At 37.4% G+C, this 23,869-nt stretch overlaps 1 protein-coding gene across 14 annotated transcripts in view; it reads right to left on the reverse strand.

Moving 5' to 3' along the window:
* The window catches only part of LOC130076194 (peripheral-type benzodiazepine receptor-associated protein 1), a 187,628-nt gene that overhangs the window by 103,633 nt on the left and 60,126 nt on the right, over nt 1–23,869 (reverse strand). For all 14 annotated transcript variants that reach the window (XM_056241180.1, XM_056241189.1, XM_056241178.1 and 11 more), the window contains 2 exons: nt 5,372–5,479; nt 2,490–2,618 (listed from right to left, as the gene is read on the reverse strand). In XM_056241180.1, the coding sequence (XP_056097155.1) occupies nt 2,490–2,618; nt 5,372–5,479 (237 nt within the window). The remainder of the gene's footprint in view (nt 1–2,489; nt 2,619–5,371; nt 5,480–23,869) is intronic.

Below are 23,869 nucleotides of genomic sequence, written 5' to 3' on the forward strand. Positions count from 1 at the left end.
CTCAGGCGAATAAAGCTGGTGAAAGTGTGTTTCCATCAAACGGCTTTAAAGCGGATAAAAACCTGTGTGTAATGACGTCACATGCTGTTTTGCGATCATATTGGTGTATCGAATTGATTTGAGACATGTTAAGGTGTTTCCATTCATTTTCTCACTGAATTGCACAACATTCAAGCCAACATTTGCGAACAAAGTTTTACTAGGCAAAATGGATCGCACCATAATAACGTTTCCATCCGCGTTTATCGCATAAGCCGTATATCCATCAAGATAAAATCCGATGAGACCGATCGTATTTCATTTGAGTCGATATTCATGAAATTCAATCGAATTTTACTGTTTCCATAAGGCATTTTTCATTCGATATCACTTAATGCGGATAAAAACGTGTGGATGGAAACATAGCTAGTGTTGCCTTAAAGCGCTGATAAACTTCAAGCGAAATCGAAGAACGAACGTGTAGCGTCATCTTGAACAAAATCAGACCGAAGCGTTCGGGAGTTCGAAACATCTCGTCAAAGCAAACTGTGAGTGTGAGTGTGTGTGTCGTGAGAATGTGTGTGTGTGTGTCGTGAGAATGTGTGTGTGTGTGTGTGTCTGTCATGTGAATGTGAGAATGTGTCTGTGTGTGTGTGTCATGTGAATGTGAGAATGTGTGTGTGTGTGTCATGTGAATGTGAGAATGTGTGTGTTTGTGTGTGTGTGTCATGTGAATGTGAGAATGTGTGTGTATGTGTGTGTCTGTGTGTGTGTGTCATGTGAATGTGAGTAAGTGAGTGTGTGTGTGCCATGTGAATGTGAAAATGTGTGTGTGTGTGTGTGAGTGTGAGTAAGTGAGTGTGTGTGCGCCATGTGAATGTGAAAATGTGTGTGTGTGTGTCATGTGAATGTGAGAGTGAGAGTGTGTGTGTGAGAGAGAGAGTGTGTGTGTGTGTGTGAGTGCCATGTGAATGTGAGAAAATGTGTGTGTCATGTGAATGCGTGTGTGTGTGTGTGTGTGTGAGAGAGAGTGTGTGTGTGTGTGTGAGTGCCATGTGAATGTGAGAAAATGTGTGTGTCATGTGAATGCGTGTGTGTGTTTGTGAGAGAGTGTGTGTGTGTGTGTGTGTGCCATGTGAATGTGAGAATGTGTGTGTGTGTGTGTGTGTCATGTGAATGTGAGATTGTGTGTGTGTGTGTGTGTGTGTGTGTGTCATGTGAATGTGCGTGAGTGTGTGTGTGTGTGTGAGTTTGTGTGTGTGTGTGAGAGAGAGTGTGTGTGTGTGTGTGTGCCATGTGAATGTGAGAATGTGTGTGTGTCTCATGTGAATGTGAGAATGTGTGTGTGTTTGTGTCATGTGAATGTGCGTGAGTGTGTGTGTGTGTGTGAGTTTGTGTGTGTATCATGTGAATGTGAGTGAGTGTGTGTGTGTGTGTGTGTGTGTCATGTGAATGTGCGTGAGTGTGTGTGTGTGTGTGTGTGTGAGAGAGAGTGTGTGTCCCATGTGAATGTGAGAATGTGTGTGTGTGTGTGTGTGTCATGTGAATGTGAGAATGTGTGTATGTGTATGTGTGTGTGTGTGTGTGTGTCATGTGAGTGAGTGTGTGTGTGTGTGTGTGTGAGTTTGTGTGTGTATCATGTGAATGTGAGTGAGTTTGTGTGCGTATGTGTGTGTGTTATCGATGCTGTAATAGGTGGGTGTGGCTCTGAAGCTCCGCCTTCTTTGACATCATTGTCTGAACTTCTTCTGTTCAGTTGGTGGAGGTCGGGCGTCAGCGAGTAAAGTCATGAATACCCCGGGGATCCGCTTTATAGTAGAGTTGTAACTCTAACTGAAAGCAACACTAACACTGTCTCTTCATGTTTGATATTGTAAAGCTTCTTGCTTTTAAACAACTTATTGTATAAAGATGCTTTCTGAACTGCTGTTTTCTCATTTCTGTTGTGTGTTTATGTGTTATTGAGAGGAAAGAGCAGCACATATTCATCTAAACGTCACTCTCAGCAGCTTATTTTTAATTCGCTGTGAGTATACCGGGCCTTTAAAGGGTTAGTTCACCCCAAAATGTAAACTCTCCCTCATGTTATTCAACCCCGTAAGACTTTCGTTCATCTTCAGAACACAAATTAAGATATTTGTGATTAAATCTGAGAGCTGGATCACTCCTCCATAGGCTTCTAAGGGATTGAAACTGGCCGGCCCAGAAAAGTTAGTAAAGACATCGTTAAAATAGTCCGAGTGACTACAGTGGCTCAACCTTAAGTTTATCAAGCGACGAGAATACTTTCTGTGCGCAAAAATAACAACTTTATTCAACTATTCATTTCCTTCTCTGTGGGCCTCGAGTGAGTTCACGTAGTGTAACAGCGCAGCGCTTCTGGGTTTTACGGGGTTGGAACAACATGAGGGAGAGTAATTTTTGGGGTGAACTATCCCTTTAAAGTGCTATATAATGCACTCCACACACTCAGTGCCGTGAAAAGAGCAGATGAACAGATGAACACACACCACTTTCAGGTTGGCCTCCTGCAGTTTGCGCGCTCTCTCCTCCAGACGCTTGGCGATGACGGCGAGTTCGGTGTTCTTCTTCCTCAACCTCTTCACCTTCTCCTCCGTCTCTGGAGAACTGCTCTTCCTCTGAGGACACACAACAGAGAGGATTTGAGACACTCAAAACCAGATTTAAGATTGTTCAAGGTGGTGAAATATATAAAGCAACACATTTGGTGTTAAAAAGGCGCAGTTCCATTACAGATTTGCGATTTTTTTCTAAATATCGATAAAAAACTATTGCGAAATGACGGCGTTTCCATTAACCGATGTTATGCGACTAAAACATCATTTTTTCCTCTCGGGATCAGTCATTCTAAACATCATGGCAACGGGCGTTGGTAGGTTTATATATATCAGAGCCACCCCACTAGACATTATTATTATTATTATTAATGGAAGGAGACGTGTATGTGTGTGTGTGTTATCCAAGCATTAAACACCCGTATACTGTGAACGGCTCATTTGAGGAGTTTCTGTGTTTCTCCTCATTTCTGCTTCCAGCTCGTGATTGTGGCGTTTCTTTGAGGTTTAGAATCCAGTATTCCTGTAATTCTTTTGTCTTTTATGAGTTTAATAAAGAACTCTTTATTAATTTCATTTTCATAGGGGGGGGGCACACTTTTTATGATCTACAAAACAGACGGTCACAAAAACAATAACATCCTCTATTTAGTCTAATATAACTGAAATAGACCAAATTCTATATTTAAACAACACCAAAACACAAAATATTAAGTTTCTGATCATAGGCGGAGGGTGAACCAACACCATGAGGATGCGCTTCCCCTTTAAAAACATTTACTAGGCTATATGCAGGATTTGACATGGCAGAAAGCTCGCAAAGAGCACCTATTTTATTATCTTTAAAAAGCGGTTATACAACTTCATCGCGATCTCACAAAGTTCCTAGGCTATCAGTAAAGCTGATACACAATAATGCCTTATTTCCATAGCCTAACTGCTTATTATAACGAGAGGATTTGCACACGCGTAGATCCACTCACCGCTCAAAACACCGGAGTTTAGCCAATATTCTTTTATTACGGAGAAAACTGATCCTAGACCAGCATTTATGGACAGCTTTTCCCTCTTAAAAGATGATTGCGACTTTTTAACTCACAATTCTCACATGGATTTCTCACAATTCTGACTTTATAACACGCAAATGTGACTGTATATCACTCAACTCTGACTTTATAACTTGCCATTTTGATTTTATATCACGCAATTCTGAGAAAAATTACCTTTTTCTACGTGGAAACAGTAGGCTGTTTTTAGCAGGCAAATGAATCAGAAAATTCGACAAGCCGCTTGGCCAGGGGAAGGTAAGCCTTGCGCAGAGCCTTACATGCTCCGACTAATTTTCATATTTCTGAAGACAATGTGTTATTTAAAATTACAGAGATTAGTGCACCTGTGTGCTGAATGCTGCTGACGACATTTCGTTATGGAATACGTGGATACGTTTTTTTGCGATAAACGGGAGTTTTTGCGAAATTGACGTGTTTCCATTGTGCGTATTTTCAATTTGCGCAATTTGAAGGGTAATGGCAACGCGGCTAGTGTTGCACCACAGGACTATTCCTGTAAAATGCAAACAAACTAAAATATTATTAGATATGATCAAAAAATGAAAGTCTTAAAGGGCTAATGCTATTTTCCTTGATTCATAAATACAAGGAATGCTAGAAGTGCTCACGGGGTGTAACTTCAATGTCTCGGTGCTCTTTGGGTGTAGGGATGGTTTAGTCATTTTACTGGTGAGATATACTTTCTTTATAATATTTTCCCTGTGCCGCATGACCAGGTGATCGGCGATTGCGGTTTAAAATAACTCTGCTTGTATCCGTTACTCACACCCTGATGAAGGCTATTTTCCTTGATCTTTATACAAATATTTGTTATTTATAAATGTACAGTTTGCTGGTCATTTTCACTAAATAAACCCCGATATGAAGAATTTTAAGTGCTGCAATGCTTTTTGCCAAATAAATTAATACTTGCACATGCAATATCAATTTGTCCAAAATGACTGTAAATATGACAGCCCATTTCAGTATAGAAAATGTTAAGGAAAAACAAAATCTTGATTAACATTATACTATTAAAATGTTATAGTAATAGTATCGTAATAATAATATAATATATATATATATATTATTTTATTTTATTTTAAAATGTTTAGTTTTCACTTATTTTTAGTAATTTCATTGCTTTTACTATTTTTTACCGTTTTTATTGTTATTTACTAGTTTTATTACAAGTGAAACTAAAAATGAGAAATGTTCTATCATCCATCCATACACACACACACACACACACACGCACGTGTGTAACATCATGTACAGCATGAGTGTGTGTGTGTGTGTGGATGGATGGATTGATGGATGAACGATAGAACATTTCTCATTTTTAGTTTCACTTGAAGTACTAAAATAACTAAAACTGAGAAATGTTCTATCGTTCATCCATCAATCCATCCATCCACAAACACACACACAGACACACTCATGCTGTAGATGATGTTACACACGTGCGTGTGTGTGTGTGTGTGTATGGATGGATGATAGAACATTTCTCATTTTTAGTTTCACTTGAAGTACTAAAATAACTACAACTAAATGTAATAAAACTAATAAATAACAATTAATAAATATGTGTATGTACAGTAAATGTGTGTGTAATTCCTTTAAAAAAAGTATTTAAAAAATGACAAATTCAAAAAAATTATACGAAATACTGAACAAACAAATGACTTAAAATAACACTGCATCTGAAAAGCACACGTGGCGCGTCTGCAGACTCAGGTGAGCTGTGTGGAGGCGATGGTTCCTCACCAGGATCCGGTTCTCCTCTCTGAGAGCGGCGCAGGATTTCTCCATCTCCTCCAGCGCCCGCAGAAGCTCTGAGTTCTGACGCACCAGGAACCCGTAATCCCTGCCATTCTGAGGAGAGGAACACACACAGACACACACTCAGATCAAGACACTCACACCAGTCTGCTTAAAGGGTTCGTTCACCCCAAAATGTAAACTCTGTCAGTAATTACTCTCCCTCATGTTGTTCAACCCCGTAAGACTTTCGTTCATCTTCAGAACACACATAAAGATATTTGTGATTAAATCTGAGAGCTGTCTCACTCCTCCATAGGCTTCTATGTTATAGAAACTGGCCGGCCCAGAAAAGTTATGAAAGACATCGTTAAAATAGTTCGAGTGACTACAGTGGCTCAACCTTAAGTTTATCAAGCGACGAGAATACTTTCTGTGCGCAAAAAACACACAAAAATAACGACTTTATTCAACTATTCATTTCCTTCTCTGTGGGCCTCGAGTGAGTTCTCGTAGTGTAACAGCGCAGCGCTTCTGTGTTGTACGTCACACGTAGGCTCGCTATTGGCCGACGCTGGTCATGTGTGTGTGTGTGTGTGACATACAACCCAGAAGCGCTGCGCTGTAACACTACGAGAACTCACTCGAGGCCCACAGAGAAGGAAATGAATAGTTGAATAAAGTCGTTATTTTTGTTTGTTTTTTTGCGCACAAAAAGTATTCTCGTCGCTTACATTACTTGAGTACAGTACTTTTGAGGGATCTGTACTTTACTCGAGTATCATTTTTGGGGAGTACTCATGACTTTACTCAAGTACATTTGAGAGGCGAATACTGTACTCCTTACTCCGCTACATTTCTATCCATAACCGTGAGTACCCGTGCCTACTTCTATAATAAAAAATAAAATAAAAATTCTCGGAAACCTCTCAAACGTGATTGGATTGTGCAGGCGCCACTGATTGGGACAGCCTATCAGCAATCACCTTCAGCTTTCCGCCAAAGTCAACTCCATGGTCAGATTTAGAGACGAAACCATGGATGAAACAATGGATGAAGGTTCATCCCGGAAATGTGCCAACCCGTTTATTGATTTGATTGATGAAAAAACAGATAAACTCACATGTACACTACCGTTCAAAAGTTTGGGGTCAGTGAGAATTTTTTTTTTTTTTTTTGGAGGAAAGAAATCAATACTTTTATTTATCAAGGACAGTAAAGACATTTATAATGTTACAAAAGATTCTATTTCAAACAAATGCTGTTCTTTTGAACTTCCTATTCATCAAAGAATCCTAAAAAAACAAAAAAAACTACAACTGACAGACCAACAACTGTTTCAACATTGATAATAATAATAAATGTTTCTTGAGCATCAAATCCTCATATTATACTGATTTGTGAAGGATCATTTGACACTGAAGACACTGACACTGGTGATGCTGAAAATTCAGCTTTGATCACAGGAATAAATTACACTTTACTATATATTCACACAGAAAACAGCTGATTTACGCTGGAATAATATTTAATACTATAACTGATTTTTGTTGTATTTTTAATCAAATAAGCGCAGCCATGGTTAGCAGAAGAGAATTCTTTTAAAAGTATTTAAAATCGTACCGACCCCAAACTTTTGAACGGTAGTGTACATACAATTCGCCTTTCGCTAAGCTCCGCCCCCCTTAGTTACTGTTGCTACGTACGACAAACAAACTTCATCTGGGCTCTGGTATCCACATGGCTTATGCTGTGACAGCTCTTCCTGCTGAAATTTTATCAAACTTTTATAAAGCAGCAAATAAACTGTCCGATAGAAGCATAGGCAAAAGGGGCTGCATTATACGTTCGAAGGCTATATTCACGACATACAGGTGAAACGCAAGGAACAACAAGGCATCCAAATAGAGGCAAAAGCATACCGGTCACAGTCAACAAATGACCCAGCGCATATCCTACTAATGGAGACGGAGGCTGGGACTCACAATATCACGGAGCAACACTGTTCATGCAAAGCTGGAGGTCTCTATTCACTTCTATAATCGTTATTACAAAGCAAACGGACTACGCGAGTATAACGGTGTATTTATTAGTAGCGTGTGCTAGACGACACTTCGGTTTGGGAAGGGGAAAAAACGCCCCCCCCCCCTCCAACCTCTCTGGGAAACGCGTATCTGTGTTACAAATGCCCCAGGCACAACGTTTAACCATATTTTTGATAAAACTACGACGGCAATAGCCGGCAGAGACCAAAAATATGAGACGCCTGTGTTAAAGGCAATGGAGCGCTGTGAAAAAGTGTCGGACCTCTGTGGGAGCTCGTTCTTGGCTGCGCTGTGATTGGTCAATCTACATTCTAGGGTGTGGCTTAGCCAAAGGCGAATTGTCAGCTGAATTTTCTTTTCTGATATTACACATTAATGTAAGCCGAGCATTTGCTTTGATGTTCTTGAGTGTGCGGTGTGTTTAACACAGTCAGGTTCAAATGTGGGTGCAAAAAATCCATTAAAACTCTAGCAGAGGTTTGTCAGAGCGTTGCCATTGTGCTATTGCCTTGTGGGCAAGTGAGAAATGTTAAATAAAGCAATATGGTAAAAAGATGAAAATGACTTGATTTTACTTTCAATTCCTTTTACATTCTCCAAGGTATTAACATTAACATTTTTCATAACTCCATGTAGGATGTTTCTGTACATAAATGTAAGCACTGTGGCAGTAGTAATGCAATATTTAGAAAATGTACTCTTGATACTCAAGTACTTTTAAAAACAAGCAATTCAGTACTTTTACTTAAGTAGACATCTGACTGTAGTACTTTTACTTGTACTTGAGTAAAATTTAGCAAGGGCTATCTGTACTTTTACTCAAGTAATGAAGCTGTGTACTCTGTCCGCCTCTGAAAAACACGATAGGCGAAGCTTGAATTTCCAGGTCCCTCTTTGTCTAATGTATTTTCAAGATGGATGCGCAACATGGCCTCCGCCATTCGAGTGACTCGCTCGTATGTATTCTAAATGGCAGATTATACACTTACGAGAATGCTTAATTAGTTGGTTGAAGTGATTACACATTAATGAGAACATATAATTTTGAAAGAACAAAGTGTTTTTTGCTAAAAATCAACTTAAAATCCCAATTTGGTAAGAAACGGAAAATGAATAACACATTCTACGGAGCCCCTAAGGGACATTACTTTGCATCAGATTTCAAGGAAAGATGATTGACAGGATGATGTCGGAGGATTTGGCGATTCTGAGCATGACAAGTATCTTATCTTGTGAAATGTGTACCGCCGCTACCTATGCACAGAGAACACGTGATCGTGAATCTGAGTATGAAAAGTGAGTGCGCATTCAAAAGTGATTTCAATATCCCGCATGTTGAAGCATATGTACAATATAATTATCCAACTATATGACTGCAAGGGAATGCAAAAGCATTGAAATATATTTTTCCCTCCCATTTCATATTTTTTTGTCCGTTTAGGGGCTCCGTACAATGCGTCGTTTTCTTTCCAAACATAGTCTTCGGGAATATTTTAGGTACTAAACCAAGTGGAAGAAAAAACTTGGTGAATCAGCATATATCAGCAAGCCAGATGCTCTCTAGTTAATGAGCTCAGTTTCTCCACTGGAAAAAACTAAGCAAAAAAACACCAAAAAAACCATGAATAGTTCAAGAACTCAATGTTAAATGATAAGACATCTTAACAAGAGCATTTCTGACATGTCCCTGTTGGTCTTAATGTCTCTTCTGCTCTTCATTTTCGCCATCTCCGACGACCCGCTGGCCGAATCTAACGGGTAACAGCTTTGATTTGTGTGTGTTTTGTTCGTGTCATGCCAGCTGGAACTGGAACGGCTTTCAGTGGCATTAATGTGAGATGTAAATACAGAGGAATAGACTTATTGTACAGTACAGCCTTTTTTATTGGCCTGTATTGTGGTACACATGCATGTGCTGTATTCATGCTTTTAAAATATAAATGAATACTTAGCCAAAATTCAGGAAACACTCTTCAAGGCACTCTCTTTAGAAAGATTAAAAAGCCTTTATTGTTATGGCTTGGTCATCTCAAACCTTTATTTAAAACACTCAAGTTGACTCCCTGACGAAGGCTTGTATGCCGAAACGCATCGGTTTAAGATGACGAAGCCATAACAATAAAGGCTTTTTAATCTTTCTAAAGAGAGTCCCTTGAAGAGAGTTTCCTGAATTTTGGCTACATATGATTATCCCATCCAAAGAGCACCTCAAGCTAACATTTTGAGACTTGTATTCTGCAAGGACACATTAAACTGCATTTATGTTACAAAAGATTTCAACAAATATTTCAAATAGATGCAGAGTCCGTGAGTTTTAGCCACTAGTGCATGAGCCAAATGTCCAACAGCTCTATTATTGAATCTATATTAACATGCACAAGACTGCAGGACACTATGTATTCAGCAGCGTTCATAAACACCGAACATCGACGGAGAGAGAAGCGGCCTTTGACAGGAACTCAGTAGCAGCACCTGTCTCTGCGAATGACTGTCCCAAACCCAGACTACAGCTCAGGTCCTGCCAAACACCGTGTGCCAAACCTGAGAGACGTCCAGATGCCCGACCGGCAGACCAGAGCAGCAATCACAGCCAATCAGATGTTACGGCTGCACCATTGGGGGAAGAAATGGTGAAAAAAAACGTGATTTTTCTGGTTAAAAATGTGATTTAAAATGTGAATTTCATTCCAAAATTAAAAAAAAAAATTATAAAGAAGGTTTGTTGTGCATGCTTGTAGGGCTGCACAATTTGGAACAAAGTTTTGTGCTTGTATATCAATATGACTAATAATATTTTTTATTAACATGATAAAAAATTAAAAATATGAAACTTCATAAGAATTATTACTATTGTAATAACACTATTTCATTATTAAATATATAGTATATTTATGTTATTTTACATAAAATTTAAGAATAAATATAATATTTTAAATAATTTAATTTGATTATTTTACGGGGAAAATGTTAACAGGCAGCCTATAAACTATAAATCATTAGAAAAAACACTTCAGTACACTGGAGAAAAAAAAACATTATCAGACGTTTACTTAAAGTTTCTTTAGATAGACGTATTAATTTTCATATTTTTACCTAAAATAGGGTGGTGTTTTGAGCGCTTTATTGAGCGCTATAAACACATGTAATGTAAGTTTCATTCTGGAAGGCGGAAAATAAGCCTCACAGAAGTAATAAAACTTATGAAGTTATGAAGCTTTAAGCAGTCGACCAATCACAGCAGACTGAGCCATCTGACCAATCAGAGCAGAGCAGGCTCTCAGGAAGGAGGAGTTTAGAGAGACAATCATCAAACGAACCGTTTTCAGACTCAGAAATTAAGATGCGCACTGTAGATTACGAGAAAATTAAAGTGTTTTTTTACTTTTGATGCATGTAAACCTGTAGTATGAGACCTCAAAAAACCTTTAAAATAGCATAATATGCACACTTTAAATTGGGTTAAGTAATGTTGAAGAGCGCTGTCAATCGTGCCTGCAGGGCTAAGCTGAAAAGCGCTGTGATTGGCCAGTGCACTTATGCATGACTCTTATCTCTCCCGCCGGGGCTGTTGGGATATGATTGATGCCTGCTCATTACCGAGGCGTCCAACCATCCTTTTGTCCCGATTATGGATGGGTTGCACCGCTCTACATTAATAGTTGCGACTCAGATGCGATGGGTCTTCGAGCAAAGCTCATCTCCATAAAAACAGAAACCTCCATCAACACCATAATGGAGTCGACAGGGGTTCCCCGGCACACAGATGGGAAAACACACTCGCAAACACACATCCTGAGGCAACACAACACACACGGCCAGACATTTCACCCGAAAATCAGATGATTCAATTATAAAGCCTGTTTTAGTGTCAGGAAATGTTTAGTATTTTATGACAATTCATTTTACAATACTGAATTACTGTAATCTAAATGATAATCACTATTGAGAATTTATAAGAATTACAAAAAAAAAAAAAAAAAAAAAATCCACACCAAGGTAATAGTCAATGTAAAATGCAACAAAAATAGTTTCTTTATGAAAAATATAATTTTATAGGCTATTAACTATGAGACTGAGTGTCAGGAAGAAGGGATCACTGTACAAGTTCTTAATGTAAATCTAATGCTAATTTAATTCCCCTAAAAAACTATGATTTATGTGTATCATTCAATTAGACAGATTTTTAGAAAATATGAGACATAAATGAGAAGGAAAGCACTCATTAGTTGCATGTCATTAATTTTACACGGACCTCATTCATATCTCGCTCTCTCACACACACACATAGGAGTGTTTTCTCACTATTATGAATATTTTCAGAAAAAATCTCTAGATTTTTTATAATACACAGTTTCAAAGCAGCTTTAGAGAAAACCATGATGTTAATGTTTATAATATCTTAATATGTTCATGCCTTGTAGTCGCATTTTGCACATTAGAGCCGGGCTTCTCTGTCAGTTAAATTACTGTTACCTAAAATATTAACTATATGTCCCCTGTGAGTAATAAGAGTATTGTTGTAACCTTTCAATGATCAAGAATAACCACATTTTAGTGGTTTAATCTAAGTTGTTTACATTTTTATTATTATTGTATGTAATATTATAATTTTTATATAATACAATCAAAAAATATTAATTTAACTGTATATTTTATTCTATTTTTAAAAATATATAATTTATAAATAAAAAACCTGCTTTTGTAAATCAATGACATAAACAGTCAAAATGATGATGTCATTGACCATGAAAAGTATGACATATTAAGTCATAATTATTAGATTAAAGTCAAAATTATGACATACACAATGACATGTACTTGTTTTTCACAGTGCAAGAAAAAAACGATAGACAAATAGATAGAGAGAATGATAGATAGAGAATAATAGAACGATAAAACGATGGATGGATGGAGAGAGAGACAAACAGACAAAATTATGACATAAAAAGTTTAAATTGCATAATAAATGTAAATTTTGATTGTCACATTTTCAACATTTTCAACTCAAAGTTATAACTCAGTATTTAAATGTCTTTAAAATGTCATAATTTCGCCTTTTCCAGTCATAATTTTCGATTTAGTATGTCATAATATTGACCTTTTTTTTTTTTTACATCATAATCATGATTTACCCAAGCATGTTTTTTCTTCCATAAGTATGAGCATGACCTTCTGCACGTGTTATTGCTGTGAGAAACACTCAGTGCAGGTGTGAGAATATTCTGGCTGAGAAAAGACAGTTCCCATCATCCCTCGCTCTCTCTTCCTCTCTAATCAACAAAGATGCTAACAGAGATAATTGAAGACTGCGCGCTGCTTTCAAACACACGCTGACCCGGCGACGAGTCTGGAGGCGGTTTCCATGGCGACGCCGTTTTCAAGCCAGCGCTCCGTCGGCTAAAGGCCACCGAGTTCGTTACTCGAGGGAAATAACGTTAACAAACACACAATGATGGAAGCGCAGGTGGTGACCCCTGTGTGAGAGGAGAGACTGTTCTCAGGTCAGCGGCGACACGCTAATGTTTCAGTGCGTCGGCCCCTGGGTTACCAGCACAAGCACTAACAAACGGGGCCTTTTCAGCCAAGAACTCCACATGAAGTCAATTAATCAGACACAATTCAGCTCAGAGAAAAGAGAAACCCTCTAACAGGACAGAATCTGAGCTCACAGTACTGACTAACTGACCCTGAAGAGAAAACTCAAAACAATGTTTGTTCACTAAAACAATGAAATCATTGTCCACTAAATTCATGCATGAAATAAATGAAGCTGCTTCAAAAAGACTAGTACATAAATGCTACAAAAATATGCAGTGAACAAAGGTTTGATTGTCATTCTCCTAAAACTAGTTCAAGTTTCATTTAATTCTTACATTAAACATACAGAAGAAATTAAAATTGAACGCCGCAGCAAAGAGCAAAGCTTTACTTAATTTCTGCATTCACTATAGAAAGAGCTGCATGGACATTCTGCTAAACTTATCCTTTTGAGATCTATAAAGGAAATAAATAGTGTCACAGGTTTGGAAAGTCGTGAGTTTGAATAAAGGATGGCATAGTTTTCCTCTGCAGGTGAACGGCATGTCTATCTCTCTCTCCGGCAGCGCTGTGAGGAGAGTCGTACGCTCAGGATATATGTCAGGACAGACGTTTAGATGTGACACTCAGAATGTGACGTGTCGGAAACACTTGAGTGAATACAGTGCGTTTCTTTAAACACATTCACTTTCACAGAGAGGGTGAGACAGACAGACAAAGGAAGGAACAGAATATTAGAATGTTATGGATTCTAACATTCTGAACGATAGATGGATAGATGGATAGAAGGATATAACGATAGATGGATAGAAGGATAGAACGATAGACAGACAGACGGTTAGATGGATGGATATAACGATAGATGGATAGAACGATAGACAGACGGATGGATGGATAGAACGATAGATGGATAGAACGACAGACAGAAAGATAGAGAGACGGGTGGATGGATAGAACGATAGATGGATAGAACGATAGATGGATAGAACGATAGACAGACGGATGGATGGATAGAACGATAGATGGATAGAACGACAGACAGAAAGATAGAGAGACGGGTGGATGGATAGAACGATAGATGGATAGAACGATAGATGGATAGAACGATAGACAGACGGATGGATGGATAGAACGATAGATGGATAGAACGACAGATGATAGAACGACAGACAGACAGATAGAGACGGATGGATAGAATGATAGATGGATAGAACGATAGACAGACAGACAGACAGACAGACAGATGGATGGAACGATAGATGGATAGAATAATAGAACGAAAGATGGATAGAACGACAGACAGACAGACGGATGGATGGATGGATAGAACGATAGATGGATAGAACGACAGACGGATGGATGGAGGGATGGATGGATAGAACGATAGATGGATAGATAGAGACAGACAGACGGATGGATGGATAGCGATAGATGGATAGATAGACAGACAGACGGATGGATAGAGCGATAGATGATAGATAGACAGACAGACAGACAGATGCATAGAGCGATAGATGATAGATAGACAGACAGACAGACGGATGGATAGAACGATAGATGATAGATAGACAGACAGACAGACAGACAGACGGATGGATAGAGCGATAGATGATAGATAGACAGACAGACAGACAGACAGACGGATGGATAGAGCGATAGATGATAGATAGACAGACAGACAGACAGACAGACGGATGGATAGAGCGATAGATGATAGATAGACAGACAGACAGACAGACAGACGGATGGATAGAGCGATAGATGATAGATAGACAGACAGACTGACAGACAGACGGATGGATAGAGCGATAGATGATAGATAGACAGACAGACAGACAGACAGACGGATGGATAGAGCGATAGATGATAGATAGACAGACAGACTGACGGATGGATGGATAGAACGATAGATGGATAGATAGACAGAGTTGTAAAGCAGAAAGACCATTATATTCCCCAGACTATATCCATCGTCTAGCAATGAATGTGTATTTTCTCACGTTCTTCAGGGATTCTCTTATAAACAGAGTGCATGACGAGTCCAGCTGCTTTAAATATGAATGAAACCTGACAAATCAACATGTTATTTTGCTTTAATAATCAATCTATATGAGCATTCCTGGATTACAGTGCATGAGCGTAATAACAGAGTAAGATGCAGGTGAAAGGAAAACACAGACATCAGCGTTTCACACACACGCTGATCAAACCCCCCGAGACACAAGCCACGAGCCCAACGCGAGTGTTAGAGGCGGAGAATAATGAAGTGTGTGTGTGAAGCCTACAGAGACACACACACCAGACGTCTGCGGGAGACAATGAGCAACGCTACGAGTCTATTAAAACACACACTCTCAGTCCTGAGATCTGCAGAGCAAGCTGTGTTTCTGCGGCTGTACTGTACCAAACATTACTCACACACCAGATATCATTTTTGATATTTGTTTACTAGTGTGTTTTCTGTAATTGCTAATGCTCTTTTTACACACACACTGAACAACATGAAGCATTGCTTGGTAATCGTTTGAGCTAAACTGGTATTATCTAATTGTGTAGTTAAATTTAACAGCTGACAGATATTCAACATAATTCATGTGTGAGAGTCTAACAGAAGAACGGACAAAACCAGTCAAATATCCACTGATTTAATAACTCTGAGTTCTGCTCATATTTCATTACCATTTTCTAAAATATAGCGAATAAACTGTGATAATGTGAGAAATGTTGAAGGAGTCTGAATATATTTAGGTTTGACTGTTTCTCTGTAGATACAGTAAATACAGTGATGATTGACACGCTCTCCAGCTCTGAAAACATTACAGCCTTTTCACACCAATAACAAGAGCTGGGAAAGTGCACTGCATACTCTATAGTGCCTATTATTAATATTTTAACAAGTATGTTATGCAATATGCAGAGATAAAAATGTTAAACGGCAGCGTGCTCCTCATCGAGCGCCAATCAGTTTTCATCTCTTACATCATATTCATTTTTGTATTTTTAATCCAATTTTTTCTAAATAACGACCTTTGGCAGGCAAATAATTGAAATGGAAATGGAAGGTCAGGTTGAGCAAAGTGCATTGTGGGATTACAGGGTGCTTTGGTTCTGCTGCACATTTTGGCAAATGTAGCATTTTAAATGGGTATTTAACACATAAAAAAAAAGTTTGCTTGTTCGTAGGGCTGCAGAATTTGGCCAAAGATATAGAGACGACAGTATAAAACACAATCATGTGTGTGTGTGTGTGTGTGTGTGTGTGTGTGAGTCAGTGAGTGAGTGAGTGAGTGTGCGAGTGAGTGTGTGTGTGTGTGAGTGAGTGAGTGAGTGAGTGAGTGTGGGAGTGTGTGTGTGTGTGTGTGTGTGTGTGTGTGTGTGTGTGTGTGTGTGTGAGAGAGAGTGATTGAGTTTGTGTGTGTGTGTGTGTGTGTGAGAGAGAGAGATGTTTGTGTGTGTGTGTGTGTGTGTGTGTGTGAGAGAGAGATGTTTGAGTGTGTGTGTGTGTGTGTATAAAAGGTTGGAGGTCATTATAAATCTCCATGGGTCCACTAACTCCAGATGAATACATGAGAGAGGAGCTTTAGTTAACGTAACATGCTGATTTATGACTGTGATTTGACTGACAGCTCAGAGTCGTTGTGTGTACGACTGTGATAAGAGCATCAGTGTCCTAAAATATACTCCAGTAACTCATTATATTCATCCCGCACACTAGATCCATCTCATTCAATCACACACTATCATCCATCCAGTTATTCACTTCCATCGAAAAGAAAAAGTGCTGCATTCGTCTAAAGCGTATGATGAATATAAATGGGAATTGGTTATTAGCGTCTGTGGAGCAAAAAGCAAAAACCTGCTTCTGTGAACATGAACAATCCTCACATCCGCATAACAATGAGAGTGTGTGTGTGTGTGTGTGTGTGTGTGTGTGTGTGTGTGTGTGTGTGTGTGTGTGTGTGTGTGTGTGTGTGTGTGTGTGTGTGTGTGTGTGTGTGTGTGTGTGTGTGTGTGTGTGTGTGTCACTCATGTTTTGATCCACCATCAACATCATGGATTTTTTTTTTTTTCAAGACATACCAGAAATTCTCCCTTAAGGGAATTCCTATTATATCCGGAATACTTCGGAATGGGGAGAAATTTCATTTCGGTGTCTAAATTGGATGTGGATGTGATGGGCGAGATCATGTGATTTCCTATCTAACGGAGCGCTAGCAGGGAAAAGCCTGTGGGATTACGCAACAATCGTCTGGACAGGGAAGAATTTAATTTAAGAGGAACCGCAACAATACTTCAGAGCTTCCCGAAACCAGCAGTTTCTGATGGGAGAAACTATTAGCTCAATAGTAATAAATAAGAATAAGGCAGAACAGATCAATCAGAGATAAAAGCAATTCAACTTTGTCCTGCTATTTCTTATATGATCTTAGTTTGAAAAACACAAACATCTGAGAAACACAAAACAGCCTAAACTCTTAATGGTACTCTTCCAATGGCAATCAGATTTGTAGACAAGGAACACAACACGATTTATCATTTAATTTAATAGTCAACAGTATTGATCTCCTGCATTGCCACTATTATACAAGAACTGAACTGAGCTGGACGATGACATCACAGTTTACTCCAAAGCGGCTTTATATATATATATATAACTTTTGTACAACAAAATTAAACATCACTGAACTTACTTAAGCTGGACTATGATGCTACTTTCTTCTGGAAACAAACTTTTCCCACTAGCTTGCTTGATTTACATTAGTTACTGGCATTTACGTGTTACTATAAGGGGTAGTTTACTTTAAAATGGAAGTTAGCCCATGATTTACTCCCCCCTCAAGCCATCCTAGCCTTTATATAGGGAGCTATATAGTTAATATTACACAAGTTTTAATTTTTTTAACGCCTCCAAGTGGCACTTTTCTCACTTTAATAAATGGATTTTAAAGGCCTCCGCTCTATTTTAATGTGAAATATTGCATTTATTGATTTTTTTTTTTAAATAAAATTAGTTCTAATGGAAAAAACGGCTCATAAAAAATTATAAATATTGCATAGTATTATAAAATTCCTTCAAAATTCTGAATAATATCATCAAAAAATATTATTGAACAAAAATATAATACATTGGTTTTCCTGGGAAAAAAAAGAAGTTACATTTCAAGGCTGCGGTCCCTTTCGACTGCGACGGAGCCTAGTGTGACCCCTAAAAGAAGAGGACCAGAGGGTTTAGTCCTTGAATTTGAGGGTATTAGACCTGGAAAGTCCTTGAAAGGTCCTTGAATTTCAGGTTAACCAAGGTGTGGGAACCCTGATTATTTTCCTGTTATCTCTGTAAAGCTGCTTTGAAACACTCTGTACTGTAAAAAGCTCTATATAAATAAAGCTGACTTGACCAATCTGTTCAGTTCAACAAAAATGCATGAAATCCAGTGTTTATAAAGCAAGCGAGGCTGCATTATTATGTGATTTTGATTATTTGGTGACTGGGATTGTTCATGTGAAGGTCTGACTCAATAGTAGATGTCAAACAGTGGTCTAACCGGTTACTGATGCCATACATGCCAGCCTGAGATTTGAAGAAAAGATATTAGCAAACCGTGTTTGTTGACCTGTGACGTAAATGAAAAAACTATTGGAAAAACAAATAAATAAATAATAAAAATATTTAAAAAATAACGGGTGATATTTACCATGTTTGCTGGCCAGTGACGTAAATGAAAAACTATTGACAAATCAAAATATATATATAAAAAATAAATAATAAATTACATAAATAAAAAGTGATATTTACCATGTTTGCTGACCTGTGACATAAATGAAAAACTATTGACAAATCAAAATATATATATAAAAAATAAATAATAAATTACATAAATAAAAAGTGATATTTACCATGTTTGCTGACCTGTGACATAAATGAAAAACTATTGACAAATCAAAATATATATATAAAAAATAAATAATAAATTACATAAATAAAAAGTGATATTTACCATGTTTGCTGACCTGTGACGTAAATGAAAAACTATTGACAAATCAAAATATATATATAAATAAAAAAATAATAAATTACATAAATAAAAAGTGATATTTACCATGTTTGCTGACCTGTGACATAAATGAAAAACTATTGACAAATCAAAATATATATATAAAAAATAAATAATAAATTACATAAATAAAAAGTGATATTTACCATGTTTGCAGACCTGTGACGTAAATGAAAAACTATTGACAAATCATTAAAAAAAATGTTTAAATTATATATATATATATATATATATATAAATAAATATATAAAATTACATAAATAAATAAAAAGTGATCTTTACCATATTTGCCGGCCTGTGACGTAAATGAAAAACTATTGACAAATCAAAAATTACATAACAAAAAAGAATACAAATATAAATGAATACTCTATTAAAATTATTTTTAAAATATAATATTTACTAATAATATTTTTATTATAATATTTAATTTAAATAAAAATATTATAAAAAATTTTTTTTTACTTCAGCAAAAATACTCGACTCTTCTGTGTCTCAGCGCATCAGCCTGAACTCACTGCGTTCAACCTAGAGCAAAAACGCCTGCATTAATATTCTGTGCCGTTCTTCATCTGACTTCAAACGGTCGTGTTTCTGCGCCCAGCTCTGCTCAACTCAGTCCTTGAAGTTCCTGAAGTTTTAGCGGTGTAAAAAAATCTTCAAATGTGGCATTTTTTTCTCTCAGCCTGAGCGTCGCGTGCTCTTTGATTCAGCGCTCGTTTTCTCAGAGTCAGGAGAATAAAGCTTCCTGATCCAATGACCTACATCCACACAATGAGTGATGCCACACGGTGCATTGAATAAAAGTCATTACGTTCTGTGAGTTACTCTACGGCATGACAGACAGTCATATTCTACACTTCTGTAGCATTTATACCACTAGCAAGATCTTCTTGAAACAAAAGAAACCATAATTTAGCTTTTCATAACCATTTTCTGACCCTTAAATCAAAGAGGTCTGCATTTGTTAACGATGATGCCACAAGCACATCCAAAACAACATTACAGAGTAGCTGTAGATCCACATGAGCATCTTTAAACTATGCGTATTTATTCCACTCATGAGGACAACATCGAGTGTGTTGATTGATTCAGGAAGGTTCATTTCAGGAGGAAGAAATAAAGCAAACTAGAGATACACCGGTTGACCAGCCATTAACTGTTCTGTTCTTGCACAGAAACGGCATTGCAATCATTTCCCAAAATGTAATTTGTGTCGAAATATTACGAAGTTTGTAAACATGACATTAACACAGGCCAGAGATCTTTATTTGGATCGTGATTTAAATGCAGAGGTTGCATCTAATTTTTAAGACCAGTTTGGGCAGAAATAGAGCAAATAAACAACAAATCTGCTCCCAGTATCGGAATCAAATCATGATCGGTGCATCACTAAAGCAACTTTTAAAAGAACTACTAAATTTATAATGTATTTATTTATTAATAATTCATCACCAGAGCTGTTAGCATGTTGCTAGCATGCTTTAGTACATTGCTAACATGTTGTTGTTAGCATGTTTTAACACGTTGCAAGCGTATCTAAAATGATTTAGAACATGTCAATAGCACGTTTAACATGTTAACATGATTAAGCATGTTTCTAACATGAATTAGCACACTGCTAACATGTTTATCATGTAGCTAACATGATTTATTACGGTGCTAGCATGTTGCTAACATGATTTAACACTCTGCTAACATGGTTTTAACATGATTTAACATTGCTAACATGATTTAACACATTGATAACGTGTTTCTAAAATGTATTAGTACGTTGTATGCATGAATTAACACAATACTAGCATGCCTTATCACACTGCGAACATATTTTAACACGTTGCTAGCATGATACTAGCGGTCTGAAGGTCTCACCTGAATTTGGTGGTTGTAGCTTTAAAGCCCCACAAGGAGTTTAAATAGGATTTCAGTATGTTGGCCTTCTCAAGCCCACATAATAATACGCTTAAATAGTAGATCAGTATGTTGGCTTAATATAACACGATTTTGCTTCTAAAGTAAATTCATCTCTTGAGCTGTGGTGCTCATATGGGAGACGCAGGTTTGAATCTGACCAAAACACAAATAGAACCATAAAATAGTCAAAATATATGAAAAAGAGCAGCCAGAACTCTGATATTCTTACTTCATCTTCATTTAACAATAACATATTTTTTAGCATATGGTCGACAACAGCAAAATTAACTTATGCATGTTTAATTGATATAAACCTGTTGTCAATTTAGCAACATTTTAAAGTACACAAAAAACAAGTACATGCAAATATTGGGTAAAATCGTCATTTTTTTAACATTAAATTAAATAAATCCATTCATTTGCACATATGATGCCTTAAAATCCTGGCTGTATAAGTGGCTTACTAGGTTTTGGAAAACAAAATGAAACACGTGCAATATTGAGGCAGAGGTTATGGCAGCACTGAGGGCGATAATACGAGCCTCAACCCCCCTAAGCTCATATATAAGTCATGAAGAGAGACCCTTAAGTGCCGTTTGCTTCCCTCATGTCGCGGATTCAGAAGCACCAGATACCTGACGGTGACGGATTGGTGTGTGTGTGTGTGTGTGTCGAGGGTTTCATGAAGTCTGAAGTATGCAGACATCAGCAACACTAAAAATCGCATCCCATCCCACGTTTCCCCATCCAATTTCATCCATTTTTTACACCACACACAAACACTTCCTTCTGTCACCTATATAACTGCATGCCCTCTAACTGTTGTCCTCCCTCCGGCGGTCTGCATTGAAGAGGGTAAACTGGACAAGCCCCGGGTGTACGCTATCTCCTTTGACACACTCAGAAAGACCTCTACTGCCAGCGTATCGCTGAAGATGTTGATAATCGCCACAGAGATCCTCCGCTGAAGGTCAAACGCATCTCTGCCCTCGAATCCAGCAGACAATGAGAGTTAGTTATTCTGTCTGTCATATGTCGGGAATTTCTAGTCTACGCACACATGCATCAGATGTATTTATATACAAGACCAATTAGATGACTAAAATATGTTGTTGGCTAAAGCTGGACGATTCTGGATAAATTGAAAATCATGTTTAGAATAAAGATCACAACTAAACAAAATAACATGTAATTTACTAGAGATTCTGGCGTAACTGCTGCTGTCTATTTAACAAATATTGAATTAATTCAATTTTTTATCGGATTGAGTGAATGATTCAATGACTCACTCATAAAGACTTCACTTGTTTCATTACTGGATGAATCAGCGTTTTTGAATGAATCTCTTGAATGAACGATTCAATGACGAATGCATTTAACACTTGTCGCCACCTACTGGTGCAACGATGTAATTAATACAATCTTCATTTGAAGAGTCAAGTTACTTCAAAAGTAATTTTGATAGCTACCGTTTATACCCGAACTATAACCTTTTATTCCAGTACATCTGTGATAATCTGAATTATTGTAAGACAGAAATAATGAAACTGTTAGTGAAGCTGTTTCGTACCTATCATGACAACTGCTCTCTCTAGATCAGAACACAGACTTCGTCAAAGGATTAATAGACAGATGAATCGCTGTCATCTAGGAATACGATTTTTGAATCGAGATCTTTTAATCATGCAGCTCTATTGTTTGCATGTGCCTAGAATGAAGGAAAGAGCAAACAAAAGACAAAGAATATTTCTTCCCTCACACATTTATTGAATGAATGAAATGAGTTCCTGAACCTCAGCGTCCGCAGCACATCAACGATAAGCTGCCGTCTGGAAATAAAGGTCTCCTGGGTGCTGACAAAGTGATGTGGTTATTGACTAGCAACATCAAACTGAGAATTTATCTAACTGTAACCACTGTAGTAAATCATTAGCAAACCAAGAATTCAGTGGAGAAATTAATAAAATGCTAAATCAATAAGACTTTAGAAGAGTAGACTCATCGAAAACAGATCTCCACGTTCAAAAAGTGTTATTGTTCACCAAAATGATTACTTTTCTTGCATTTATCTATATGCATATTCAAACAGTCCATTACAAAATTCATCGTGCCAGGTTTGACTTTATTAACACCAGTCATCGTACACTACAGTACAAAATGTTTTGTTTGTGAAAGAAGTCTCTTATGTTCAACAAGGCTATTTATTTGATTCAAAATTTAAAAAACAGTAATATTGTCAAATATTATTACAATCTAAATAAACTAATTTATCACTGTGATCAAAGCTGAATTTTCAGCATCATTACTCCAGTCTTCAGTGTCACATGATCCTTCAGAAATCACTCTAATATGATGATTTGATGCTCAACATTTCTGATTATTATTAAAGTTGAAAATGGAAAAATGGAAATCATGATACAATTTTTTTTCAGGATGCTTTGATGAACAAAAAAGTAAAAAAACAGCATTTATTTAAAATAGAAATCTTTTGCAACATTATAAATGTTGTTCAACACACACACACACACACACACACACACACACACGCGGCTATTTAAATGCTCCAAACCAGCTCTTGCTCCAGGCTTCACTTTCATGAGTTTTCACCCTTGAGTCCTTAAAGCCTTGTTGAAGTCCACGTTATGATAATGAAGCACGACCCCATCAGAGGAATCATTCAAAAGCACGAGCACAGCAGATCTTTAATGCAGTTATTAGCCCTGTCCTCGTCTCATAATCCTTTTAATTGCATACTAATATAAACCAAGCACCAGGTCACAGCTCAAATAATGACTAATCTACAGGCTAAATTCAGCACACTTACACACACAATGACGCAGAGGTTGTTTTCACACACACTTCCACCCAACGGCAGCACCTGAATTCATATAAACTCAAACTGTGCCCTAGACTCATGTTTTCAAGTGTGTTTGATGTCAGATTGGTTTATTTAG

This window comes from Rhinichthys klamathensis, unplaced genomic scaffold, assembly GCF_029890125.1.
Source record: "Rhinichthys klamathensis goyatoka isolate OS25496 unplaced genomic scaffold, OSU_Roscu_1.1 h1tg000633l_1, whole genome shotgun sequence".
NCBI lineage: Eukaryota > Metazoa > Chordata > Actinopteri > Cypriniformes > Leuciscidae > Rhinichthys > Rhinichthys klamathensis.